This window comes from Spea bombifrons, chromosome 13 (genome assembly GCF_027358695.1).
Source record: "Spea bombifrons isolate aSpeBom1 chromosome 13, aSpeBom1.2.pri, whole genome shotgun sequence".
NCBI lineage: Eukaryota > Metazoa > Chordata > Amphibia > Anura > Pelobatidae > Spea > Spea bombifrons.
In genome coordinates this window covers 16,324,155-16,337,902 of record NC_071099.1, presented here as the reverse complement: position 1 = coordinate 16,337,902, position 13,748 = coordinate 16,324,155, and the positions used below count along the sequence as shown (strand labels likewise).

General features: G+C 43.9%; 1 protein-coding gene across 2 annotated transcripts in view; it reads right to left on the bottom strand.

Annotated features, from left to right (window-relative positions):
* MYO1D (myosin ID) overlaps window positions 1-13,748 on the bottom strand; it is a 35,280-nt gene that overhangs the window by 18,911 nt on the left and 2,621 nt on the right. Inside the window, exons 1-6 of one of the 2 annotated variants that reach the window (XM_053453012.1) lie at window positions 2,598-2,712; window positions 2,269-2,477; window positions 1,982-2,075; window positions 1,317-1,482; window positions 1,144-1,197; window positions 327-422 (exon numbers count right to left, since the gene is read on the bottom strand). In XM_053453012.1, the coding sequence (XP_053308987.1) occupies window positions 327-422; window positions 1,144-1,197; window positions 1,317-1,482; window positions 1,982-2,075; window positions 2,269-2,308 (450 nt within the window). In that variant the 5' untranslated portion in view covers window positions 2,309-2,477; window positions 2,598-2,712. Of the gene's footprint in view, window positions 1-326; window positions 423-1,143; window positions 1,198-1,316; window positions 1,483-1,981; window positions 2,076-2,268; window positions 2,478-2,597; window positions 2,713-13,748 lie in introns of those variants that run through there. The other variant, XM_053453011.1, reaches the window with a different exon arrangement.

The window sequence follows — 13,748 nt, the reverse complement described above, 5'->3', positions numbered from 1 at the left end:
GTTTGGCGAGGTGTCAAAAAGTGTTGATATGTACTTAGTAAAAATGTACGTAAATGTAATAGTAGAAGTACGTGATGTCACAAAATCAAGGTCCACCCAGGCAGGGCCAATGAAGATATTCAGGATGGGAGAGACCCTCATTGACCCTCTCAACCTCTGAAACGCCAGGGGTCTTCACCACACAGATTTTTTTTGTAGGGGCAGGCATGTATATGACATCACTATGTGTCATGACCTAATGGCTAACAACAGATGGCCACCTGAGCTTACTTAATTTACACACACAAAGAGGAGCAACCTCAGAGACGTCACAGAGCGGTTCTTACCTTGACCTGAGCTAAGGAGCGTGTGTAGGTGTAAGTGGAGATATCTTTTTGCAGGTGAAGGGAACGGAGGGTTTGCTCTGGGGCTCCTAAAATCAACTGGAGAGAACTTATCTTAATTAGTACAACTTCCATAATAAAAACCAATAATGGAGCACATTATTCCCTAAAAAGTTCATGAAACTTTAAAAATGATCCTATACCACGAGGGCAGCGAACACAAGACTGTCGAAGGGTTCTAACAATAGGTTACACAGAGATGTTCTTTAGAGTCATTCACGGGAAAGCTCTATGTTTGAAGGGGGGGGGGAATTTGGATGCCCCAACTATAATTTGTAGGCCTAAGTAGGCCTCAGTAGTCATAATCTGCTCCGTGGAGCTATGTTGAAACTAGAGGTAGATGAGCTGACGGTTGCCCACAACATAAAGCTGCGACGACCAAAATAACGACCAAGGAGAACGTCAGCCAACTCGGCTCCAGCTTCACTACTCTTCAAACTATACTTAACAAAAGTAATAACATATTATAAAAAAAATTTTCAAATGTCCTTTTTTAAACTAGTATTGACACCATAAAAAAGAAAACCTTTAAACCTTTTTTAAATTGGTAAAACCTATATGGAGACGCTAAAGTAACAACTACACACCAAGTTTGATATCTTAGTGCTGTAATAAAAAAAAGAACAAAGGTTCACGCTAATATAAAATGGTTATAAGCAACAGCTTAACTTTTACAATGTCATATATTTTGATCCAGAAAAGAACCAACTGCCTTCAGAAATAAATTATTAAATTATGCGAATTATTAAAATAAACTAACCTGATAAAAGGAGTGAAAGCTCCTCTCGCCCAGTTGCCGTACAATAACTCGAGACTAGAAACAGAACAAAAAAAACAATAAAAAATAAGTAAAAATTCATCTCATCCTAATTAAATTTAGAAGTAGATATGAGCCCATCCTCAATTTCTTTTTCCAGTAGAGAGAGCACTCACCTTTTCCAACAGGTAGTTATTGATGTGCCCTCCAATAGGGTCTCCCTTGAAATCAAAGTTAATATCCATGTACTTTCCAAATCGGCTGGAGTTGTCATTTCGATTGGTTTTGGCGTTCCCAAAGGCCTCCAGCACACAGTTTGATTTCAGAAGAGTATTTTTTACCCTGTAAAGAAGAAACGGTAAAACGAGTTAAAGTCTGGAGAGATCGCACCAAACATAGCCAAGAATTCTACACTTTCACTCGCTGGGAAACCATGGAAGTACCTTAAAAAGCAGTAATTTAACTGCGGGTTTTAGCTGAGAGATGGTGAGAAGAATTCTCAGGGCATCTCCAAGCTCACGTGAGCTGAGTCCACTCTGATTTAGGTGGAAACTCTTCTTAGAAGCTCAGGTTAGGAGAAACTCCTAGCTTTGAGCTATATAGTCGATTGAGAAAACTCTCACTGCAGTTTGAGATCATAAGTGACCCTGGACAGATGTATCTTCGATGGGCCAAGCAAGAGAGGTAGTGAATGCCTAGCGATGGAAATTCTCGTGAATTTCCTTTTACAGCTAACCACGGACCAAATTGGCGCTTTTTGAGTTGACCTACAAAGGTTGGAAGAATGTATTTAACGGAAGAATGTATTTGATTGCATTCGTGAACGTCTACTTTTTCTTACCTCTCCACCTCTGCTCTTTGGCTGGGGTTGGTAATCGCCGCGATGTACTGCATGATGTACTTACTGGCTTCTGTCTTCCCTGCTCCACTCTCCCCTGAAATAAACATTAAAACAAAGTGAGAAGTAATTGGAAATAAGGGTGACAAGTACTGTACAGTCTAAAGTTGTTAGAGAAACTGGGAAAAATGGAACAAAGAGACAACTTGGACTGTAAATAAAAAAAAAAAGAGAACCAAGAAAAAGTGTGAGACAGGAGACAAAACGTAATGAAATACCAATAACCATACCAGATATCACTATACAGGTGTCCTTACACCTCCTCTTCATGGCTTTGTATGCAGCATCGGCAATTGAGAAGAGATGGGGAGGTCTTTCATAAAGCTCCCTCCCTTTGTACTGCTCAATGGTATCCCTCCCATAGATTGGAAGATTCTTGTATGGGTTGACCGATACCACCACCTCGCCGATGAACGTGTAGATCCTTCCTTTCTCAAACCTGGTCAAAAAGTACAAGAAATCCAAGTCACATTCAAGTTCAGGCATTGATAAGTAATCGTGACCTCCAAGTCAGCGACACAATATAGATGTGAGCCACCCTGGTACATGGATCCCTGACCTTCACAGTCACCGCCAACTTGAGACGAAAAGGTAAGGTGGTGACAACGGGCTGTTCATCTCATCAGAGATCTTCTGATCTCCTTGCAAAGGCGGGACTGGGAAGCTAGTAGGACACCAGGGACACCATTACCAGTTCCAGCAAAGTTATCCAAGGCTTCTGCCCGTAGGAGAAGAAGACAACTTCTTCATTGGCAGAGACTCTCAAAGTCTACAAAAGTTTGAAGATCAACACAAAGAACAATCATCACGGGAACATTTTATTGTAAGTCTCAGATTTCAATGCATGATGTGAATATGGATAATCTGAAACTGGGGAATAAGACACAAAAAGAGCAATTAATATACCTGGTTGACCTAAAACTCCATCCTTGAGGTCCATTAATCGGCTTTGATAACTGGGAACTTTGTAGTTTTAGTATAAAGTATTTAATATCATTTATTGTATCCTTTATAAGAAAGGGAAACGGTTGTCTGCTATCGCGGAGACGGTGGTGGTGGGGAAATTATTTTAGATGGCACGTGCACAACCCTTGGTCAGAAATAAATAGAGCTTTACCTCATTTCACAAAAAGCTATGGGAAGTCTCAAATACGAGGTCATCTCACAAGAAAAAAAAAAGATCAGACAGAGGTTTACGTCAACGCAGCGGTGGAACAAGCAACGTGCTTGTTTTCGACGGACGCTTTGGCAAATCTACAAGAATACCAAAAAATAGGGCACCTGAGAAAACGTGGATTTTTTTCCTAAACGGAGAATTGGCCGTAAAAAAACCCCCCAACCTATTACACGTGACGTAGCGGGACTTGGATCCACACATCGAGCTCTGTTCTTGAATTTATTTTGGTATTAGACACTTAAAGGACTTTTCATTGGAGGGGCCGGAGATTAGCTACAAAAACAAACAATCAAATATATCACAGGAGAGCGACGGGAATTTCTTCTCCGACACCAATGAAAGCCGTCGGAGAGGTCTTCGACGTGACGGGACGGGGGATTAAAGGCAGCAAGCTGGTTTTTGGGTTCCTTATGATGTCCAACAGCTGCTGGCTGTTAAGGGGTTAAGCAGAGGCAAGCTGTAAATGGGTCGGAGGAGCGGCTATAAATAGGTAGTGTTATTCATACCTCACCATTTCCTTTCTCAAATACTATATAATGCCTCTTTATAACTCAAAGTCAGCCCAAGAGGGGCCCCCGGACTAGGAGAGAAGGACAGGGGAGCCAGATGAAATGATGCGGGGAGGAATAATCATTCATTTAAAGCACCGGAGTGTTGCACCCCCTCTGATGAGTAGAAGGTCTATGGTTCAGGAAGTTTCAGTTTGTTGAGAGGGTGGTAGATATATGGAACAGCCTCCCAGCAGAAGGGGTAGAGGCTAATACAATAAGAGAATTTAAGCATGCATTGGATAGGTCTGTGGCTCCTAAATCTAAGACAAGACTAACGCCTGATTAAGGACAGAGTCTTTAATAGAAACAGGCAGAATAGACGGGCCAGTGGGGTCTTGTCTGCCATCAAATTCTTTGTTTCAATGCCTGATGGAAACAGCCCGTGGAAGGTTTAATGGGTTAATGAATGAACTTCCTAGTGACCGTGGTGTGTTTATCCAAAGTCAGGCAGCGGGTGACGTAGGTTAATGAATGTGCCTCACCGAAGAACACATCTCCCACACACACACGCTATTAACCCTTTCAGAGCCGTGGCCCTGGCACCGCATTTAAGCTACCCTGACTCCAGGTGGCATTAACCAGAATCTGATCTACTGGGTTAAAATCCCACATTCATGCACTTTGTGCAGGAAATGCCAGACGCTGGTATGCTGGCGAGACAACTCCCATCCTGTGCTGGGTGTGGAAGGTAGGAGAAGATGTCATTCCCTCGCTCCGCAGATTTCGGAAACAGGCTTTTAAACCCTTTCCTCCGTCTTTCTTATTTGGAAAGAACATGCATCTCTACGCATACCTGGGAACTCTCGGGGTTTGTCGCTGAGTCGCAGGGCTTGCACTCCAATCTCTGGGTGCAGGGGGCAGAACCTCAGGGTCACATTAATATCCAATTCTACAATTCTCCCAGTTATTTTTTTAACAACCAGGATGTTGTGGCTGATATCCCTGCTTGAACGCAGGTGACTCAATTAAGCGTAGCTTTAAATAATGCCAAGTCAAGGTTTCCATGAGGACCGTTAGATCCATTTGGGTAACACATAGTCTCTACATAGAATACATGCGCTATGGAGTATGAAAGGGTTAATATTTAACTGTTGACGCGCTCCCAAGTATGTGTACGGGGTGCCGTGTGCGTCTCTACACGTGATTGGCTTTTTGAGACTCTTTCGACTATCACATCACGCTGTAGACGCCTTAACCTGACAACTTTTTGTCTCGTTGGACAGCTGCCCCCTCTGTGACGCCGTCCTTTCTACCGGGCGTCGGGATCTGATCTGGGATCTGTCATATCCCGGCAATCAGACTCCCTGTCATGCGGCAGAAAGGCTGCCGTCCCGCTGAATACGCCACGCCTGAAAACTGTCCCTTTTTGAAACCCAAATCCTTGTCCCTTACTTTTATTATATTCCATAAATCCATTTAAAATCCCTAAAAACATAGTCTTGGCGATGCATTTTGCCGCTGTGTGACCTTGGCCAGAGTGCGCATGCCAACAGGAGAGCGAAAATTATAAAGAACCAACGCTCTTTTAAGAATATTTTTTTTTTCTGCGCTGGTTGCTGAGACTCATTAATGCTCAAGCAGAATATATATTTTGGTATCTAACCCCTACGCCTTGTTTCAAAAAAAGTAATGAAAAGAATGCCCAAAACAAGCAAAGGATGGGATAGAAGGGATGAGAAATGGTTTGGTATGCCAAGAATTTTTTTTAAATACCGCAAACTATCTCTGAGATAACAAACTGAAGTATCATGGAGCTCCTACACATGGTAAGCGAGTCCTGCTGTTGGCCAGGATACTGGATGGACGTTCCTTTGGCCAGGATACTGGATGGACCTTTCTCTTGGCCAGGATACCGGATGGACGTTCCTTTGGCCAGGATACTCGATGGACGTTCCTTTGGCCAGGATACTCGATGGACGTTCCTTTGGCCAGGATACTCGATGGACGTTCCTTTCGCCAGGACACTGGATGGATGTTCCTTTCGCCAGGACACTGGATGGACGTTCCTTTCCCCAGGACACTGGATGGACGTTCCTTTCGCCAGGACACTGGATGGACGTTCCTTTGGCCAGGATACTCGATGGACGTTCCTCAATGTATCTGCTTACTTGGGTTTACTCGAAAGACTTTCCATTCCTACAAGATCAGGCATTAATCTACTTGCTCCCAAGGGAACCTCGAACCCTCCATGGAGGTAGTTAAGATATTCCGCTCACGAATCTCTGGATACATTTGCATACAGAGCTTAATATGAACAACACCTGAACATTTAAAGGGAACCTACCCTGCAAGCCTGGACTGGGGGTGACATGGCCGTCCTGGCACTTAAAGGCCGGTGGCTGCCAAAGTAAGCACGTGCGGCCGCTCACCGCAGCACCCGATCTGCTACTGGAGTGGCGGGCCGGGTGAGTATGGGGTGCCGTCGGCCAGTTGCCCCGGTTGCCAGATATTTATTATTGTATTGTTTAAAGTACACTCAAGTTTTCCACTTGCCAGTTAAACAATCATGAGCCCTGTGCTTGCAACCTTCGTACAAAAAAACCTACAGCTTCGTTTCCATTTCTTGATAAGATAAAACGTGATGTTCTGACGCGCAAAGATCTGAAATTTAAACACCAGGAAAGAACCCTTCAAGAGACCTTATTCTTTCATCGGTTTAATTACCAAAATGAGGAGCTTTTTCCATTACCATGGCAACAACCTATAAGTATACCTGGGAACTTTCTAAATGAGCTGACCCTGAGACTCCTGAGACCGACCGACCGACCACGCGGAGCTCTGACCTCAACCAACATCTTTGGGATGAACTGGAATGGAGGTTGTGAGCCGGGCGTCTCGTCCAACATCAGTACCTGACCTCAGAAACGCTCTACTGGATGAATGGGCAAAAAATCCCACAGAAACTCCCCAAAATCTTGTGGAAAGCCTTCCCAGAAGAGTGGAAGCCGTTATAGCTGCAAAGGGGGGACCAACTTCATATAAATGTCTATGTATTTAGAATGTGATGTCATCAAAGTCCCTGTTGGTGTAATGGTCAGGTGTCCCAATACTTTTGTCCATATAGTGTGTGTGTGTATATATATATATAATACATAATATATATTATATATATGGTACATACATACACACACACACACTAGATATTTTTGTAGACACAAACACTCATCGGCACGTGGACATCTCCACCCGGTCTCTCTGATCCCTCAATGTGTTTCCATTTAACAGGGACATTTTTGTGGTGTAGTTGGCTTATTCCACAGAAGAGAGAGCAGAGAAAAGAAGGAGTTGTTGGATTTTATATGAGCGGCGTTAACCCCTTTAGGGAAAGAGATGTGGGATTAATCACCTTGTTGCTGATCAGCAATAATCGGGTTGGAGGATGTGTGTTTGTGCAATGAGGAGCCTTAGAATCCCGCAGACATTGTCTAAAGAGAGTTATAAGAGCCGGCCGGGGGGACGAGTTCTGTAGACGAGGTGAGGGTATGTTATATTGTCTACCTGTGTAGGGCAATTGGGTAAAGACTTAGGTGTAGATGCTTTATAGCCCAATTGGAGGATTGGTTGCAAGCAGTCAGGAGGACCAGTTGGAGACTCTGTTTTCCCATACTGTAGCCCCCAAGCGTCCCTCTCTAGCAATGACAGTCCCTCTTGAGGACCCAAATCCCTCTTGAGTGTATCGTAGAGCTCGACAGCCTAACTCGTACAGAAACAAAAAACATGCTACTTATAGTTACAAAATAGCTGTTACAGCCGCTGCGATAAAGTTTTCCAAAACAAGGAATATATTTGAACATTTTTATGTGTTTGTGGTTTTTTATATGGAGTTTTATGGATTGTATCAGCAGCTCGCCCAGCTACCTGTGGGAGTATACCTTGTACAGCAACGACACTTATTCATACATTATGTGTGATATTTCATCACCCATGGAGGGATCTATACTGTGGGGACTATACACAACATGAAAGGACCGGCCTGCATACGGTAACGTGTGCCCAGGGGAACGCCGTGCTGAAGATATACACGGTGTCTCCGAAGAACAAGGGTGGATCTCCAAAGGGCCTTCAGCTACTCCTCCTAACTCCGCTCCTCAAACATCTGCGTCAGCTCATCATTTCTTGTAAATAATCTGCTGAGTACTTTTTCTGAATATAAAGGCCGCTGATAAGATCTTATCTAGGTATTTTTGCCCACGGGGATCTCGGATTTCTTGTGAATAGATTGCGTCGGGGTTAGTGGGTTAATTTCAGAAGGTGCTGAGCCTTTTATTGCAGCAATAAAGAGGTTAGGCTGGAGAGAAGAACAGAAGGTTTCTCAATATGATGGACTTTGTGCTCTTACACAAAAATTACCCCAAGTCACAGATTAAAAGGAACAACTTCACAAAGGGATATATATATATAGGGCAGCATCACCATTATGTGTTGGACAGAGGGTGGTAGATAAGTGGAACAGCTTCCCAGCAGTGGTAGAGGTTATTAGATATGCATGAGATAGGCATATGGCTCATGAGTCTAAGACAAGTCTGATGAAGGTTACCTTTCTGTGCTTGTGCCCGTGAATGGCCACTTAAGTGTTCTTTGCATGGAGAAAGTGAGAGAGGTATGAGTCTGCACTGTCTGTCTCTTTTGTTTGGAGGAGCCTGAGATATAAATCAAGCTGCACCCTTCAAAGTAGAACCCAACCTACACTCAATAAAAGTGGAGACCTAGTAAAGTAAAATGTGTCATTAGGAGAGGGCCTGATGAAGGCTACTAAGAAGAAACAATGGCTTCTGAAACTGTAACAAAGGAATACCTTCCGATTCAGCCTTCATTTTAATGAACTCTCTAGTAAGCGCTTGCTGTAAGCTTTGCAAATCAAAGGCAGACCCAGTCACTCCACTCTTTACTACATGTACACTCGGCCTGCCATAACGGATGGGTTTAACATTCCTTAGCAGGACCGATTCTTGCTGACCATACTCGGACTGGCCATCTGTCACACCCTGGGCCACTGGCCGACAGAGCTCCATGCTCATCCGATCTACCACTCCAATGGCTGTGTACGGCCAGCGGCTGGATATGCCATCCACCATGCTAACGTCATTTGGCAGCCGATGGCCTTAAAGTGCCAGGGCTGCCTCGTCATCCCCAGTCCGACCCCGTTGCTGTCTATGTTCCGATGTCTCTGCTTCATCATGGAGTAGGTTGTCCTCAGGCCTACACATCTCCTCAGTTGAGCTGTGACAAACGGCTTATCATTCTTAAATGTGTTATTGCACTCTTTGGCCCTTAAGTGCAGAGGTCTGAACTTTGTTATGGTCAGTATATCTCTTTCAACCAACGAGAGACTAAGCCCATAACCGTGTGACTCAAATTAGACCGAGTTGGTTCTAGCAGGCGATAAGCGCTTACAGGAACTTTGCCCCTTTTTATAATCCTTCATAAATGTGCTGAACATATGGGTTTGTAAATGTCTTCCGAATGCGCTCCAGAAGGTGTTTCTCACGGATTCATAAACAGGAAATCCATGGTGTCCAGAAGCCACGTTATTGTTGCTTGGTAAGATTAGGACCGACGGGAAAGATCACCAAAGGATTGGGCATTTTTAGAAATAAGAGATTCCATATCTATAGGTATTTTTAGTAGTGTTATTGTGTTGTCTTCTTGCAGATGTTATTCACGTCTCCCAGGAGACTCCGGGTGAAGAGCAGTTCTCCAGGTCTCAGGGAAACATGGGGTCACAGGAGCAGCGCTGCTCCCCACCCCACTCCCCGACCAATCCAACAATGGGGTGTGTCCTGTGATGTCAGCGGGACCACCCACCAATATCAGCAGGACCGCCCACCAACATCAGTGGGACCTCCTACCCGCATCTTGCAAGTTGGTTAATAAGTAGTGAGCTTCCAAAAGAATACACAAAGATACCTCATCGACCATTCTGAGGTATCTCCACCTGTAGTGATCCAGATAGAGAATTAAGAAGTCCCTCTTAAAGGAGCACTCGTCAATGTTTTTCACATGCCTCCCAACTGTCACGCGTGGCGTGGGACAGTCCTGATTTTGTCACTCTATCCTGCTGTACCACAAGCTCTACCTCCGTCCAGCTTTTTGAGGACAGAGGCAGAGCTCGGCAGGATAGTCTCGATTCTCCGGGAGTGGAAGTTGGGAAGTTCCTAAGCCTTGCATATGGTTTACAAAGACCAAAAGTGGAATAACACAGGTCTTGGCCTTGTAATGAAGACGGACCCCCCAAGGACTACTTGATGCACAAGTGGATCCATTAAAGCTCGTAATAATAATAATAATAATAATAATATCTGCTGCCAATAATGCTTCATTATTTTTCACCTTGTGAGTATTTACAGCACCTATTGGGACACTCCGGCCATTATATGGCGGTATATGCCGTCGTATTAACATGGATCCCCCCCTTCCCCCACATCTTCCGCCACATGGTATACGTGCCTCCTGTCATACCGGCTCAACAAACGCCGCTGGCGGGGGTCTGTTCCGAAGCACTGGTTTTAATGGGAGCGCTTTCTTGTCAGTGATTGGCTGCGTCAAGCAGCCAATCAGTGCCAAGAATCCTTGGACCACGGAGGAGTAGGGCAGCTGCAGCTCTGCAGCTTCTACATCAGGTAAGTCTTATTTCTTTTTACCAAAAATGTATATTAAAAGTACTTTATCACGCCTTATATTTTAGCGTGGGTGTCGCGGACAGTAAAGAGTCTCTAACCTGTCTAGCGTGGATCGCAGATGGTTTCGGTTCCCCAAAAAAGCATTTATTATTATATCTTTTTTTGAACATATTCGTGTATTTAAGCCATTACTCACGCTTAAATGACACTTCTCATGCGCGGCTTGACAGCTTGTGGGATATGTGGGCATTGCAAAAACAGACAATTTGCATGCTTTTGGCAAGCGTTTTATATAAACTAGCGTGACATAGTCCGCCGTTTCACCGCCGTAATTAAAGGTTCCGTGCCACAAAAAAATGATGATGAGCAAATAACCCCTTAGCAAATCCGTCGTTTTACTCATCATAAATTAAATCACAAATTAAAATCATTGCCTAAATTGTTGGTGCTCTATAAATGAAAGATAATAATAAAAAATAATCCTGATAAAATACAGATTTTTAAGAAGTTTGTTTTGTTTCTATGGCAACAGACTATCAGCGCCTGCTTTTGTATCGCTGTATGAATGAGGAAAGATTTTAGTTGATTAAAAGCATTAAATTCTGCCGAATGTGTGGAACGGCCCCTTTAATCTGTAGCAGCGCTGGCGGATGGCATGGGATCACCGCGTCGACACCAACGCGCAGGCGACAGATAACCTTTGGAACTATTTGCATGAGCTGTGGTCGAGTGCTTGCAGGAGAGCGTCCTTCTGTAGAGAGCGTTGTTGGGCTTGGCCATAAAGGAAGAAAGGAAGCAGTCATGGCAATTTTAGTTATTTAATAATCATTAAAGAACATTCTGAAGCTCATCTACACCTCCCCGTATTAAGTAGACTATGACTTGTGGCTCAGACCCTTATTGGCCAGGATGCCCATAGTGATAACGCTAAGCCTCATGGACAGAGAACCATTCAATATTTCAATAAGCGTCATTATCTCTCTCTTTTCCCCTCTTTCTTCGCTCTTAACCCTCTTTCTTTACGCTCTCCCTTTTCTTCTCTCTTCTGTCTCTAGTTTTTATTTGTCTTCTCATTATCTCCCTTCCACTTTCTTCCTTCTCTCCCTCCTTATTTCTTTCTCCCTTGCCTCACTCCATCCCCCTTTCTTCTCTCTCTCCTCTCCCATGTTTTTTTCACTTACTCTTTGTTCTCTTGCTTCACCTCCTCTACCACCTTTTTTACAGTGTTTTCCATCAGAGAGTCTAGACATCGCCTTGCCCAGGGGTCTCACCTGACACAAGGGAGCCCCTGTAATGTCACAATCCTTGGTCCAAGGTCCTTGTGGGAATTTAAACTCTGAATGGGACAGCATGTGTACTCCGATTCTCTGATTGGACCTCACTTAAAGCAGGTAGTGGGACTTCTTTCTTCTGATCTAAGTCAAATTAGAGTCCTTACTGCAGGTGAAGTAAGAGTCTATGATTGGAACCCAACAATAGAGAGCATTCATAGAAGCAGCTCGTAATCTCTATAGTGCAGGCTGCTTTCTCTAAATTCTAAAACGATTACTATAATAGCTTTGGCCTTTTTTTGAGTAATACATTCGTGTTTTGGGTAATACATTAGAGTCGTTGACCTGTCAGACTTCAGAGAAACTTTCCCGGGTATTTAAAGTGCTGACTCGCCATTATTCTTATCTAGGACTGAGCAGCAACACTGAGTGTCTTTGTTCAGCGTCCCTTGGTTGTTTGGTTTCTGTGTACAATGCTACTAGCCTTATACAAACATGACTTGGAAGACCAGGGACTTCTGTAGGTCATTCTGACCCATCCATTCTAATCCATAGAATCGGGAAGCTGCAGCTGTGGAACTGCAGCTTCTCCATAAGGTAATTTTTTGTTTGTTTGTTTGTTTTCTTCGCCTTATTTCACAGCAGGTTGGATGAATGCATGTCAAGTAGGCAGCAAACACTCTCAGCGGCCCCCCTAAACCCTCTCTTTTTGGAAAATCATTAGTTACGGTCCCTAGCAATATGGTGAGCACATTGTAGAGATCAAAAACAAAAAAAAAAGTACGCAAGAGAGCCCTGGGGCCGAAAGATTAAAAACAGACATGTATTTAACCCCTTAATGACAACGTACATGTACGGGCTCAAAATGCATTGTTTTCAATGGGTTTAGGGACCGCCCATTGTCCTTAAGGGGTTAAAAAACGTCTTTAGATGTATTTACCGAGAAGGCGGCTGGAAATAAAAAGTCTTGCGGCGAAACCATCTGCCATCTTTCTGACAGCGAGAAAACATCGACGTTCGACGTTCTTTGGGTGAAAACAACCACAGCTGGGAGGCGACGCGGCCAAAGTATTATTACATCTATTCTTTTCTTAAAAAACAGACCTCCGTGCCCTCTTTGATTGTAGGGAAATTATCCCTTTGAAAGTGTTTCTGCCCGTTTTGGGTTCTGGTCTTTTTTTTTTCTGAATAAATAAACAAAAAATAAGATTTTTTTTCAGCGACAATATAAGGTTTGTATTCTGGGAGAGTCATTTCCTTCCTGGTTTTTTTTTTCCTGAGCTCCCAGACATTTAATCACAAGAAAAGTACCACTTGGCAACCGCCTCGGAGACGAACACGAGGAAAGCAGGAAAGTGTGTTCTAAATTAGTGAATTAAAAAAAAAAAAGGAAAATAGACCCAGAATTTTATACGGATCTCTCAGCGAAGGGCAGAGGGAACATGTGTCGATGTTTATTTAATGGGTTTATAGAGGATTAGAGGAAGAACAGGTGGAAAGCCGACAGCAACAACAAAAGTCATGCAAATGCAACGAGCCAGGTAGCCAGGGCTCCTAGGTGTTTAGATCTGGCTCCTAATTTTCATGTTGATCTCTGAGGATAAATATCCAGTCGGATTCCAGTCTGGCTCCTAACGTCTGTACAAATCTGTCCTAGAAACCCCGAATTTGGGCAAATTGTGCCAAATGTATAAAGGGCTAGCTAATGTTCGAATAAGGCTCGCTAATGGCGGTGACATTTACAGGGATCAATCCCTCCTCGAACCCCTCTTTACTGGTGACGGCATGTTTAAAGGGACACTATACATCCGTGCGCCTGTCATTGGAGGAAAGGTACCCTGCAATTGTGTTAAGCCCCTCCCCTTTATGCATGCTGGCTCCTCCCCTTGGAATAGTTGCCGAGTATAAATATGGTTTGCCTACCGCAACCTTTTTTGTATGAGTGGCCATCGTCCAACTACATGGCTATTGTGTTAAGCTCCTCCCCTTTAGGGGTACTGGCTCCTCCCCTTGGAATAGTTGCCGAGTCTAAATATGGTTTGTCTACCGCAACCTATTTTGGTATGAGTGGCCAGGGTCCAACCACATGAC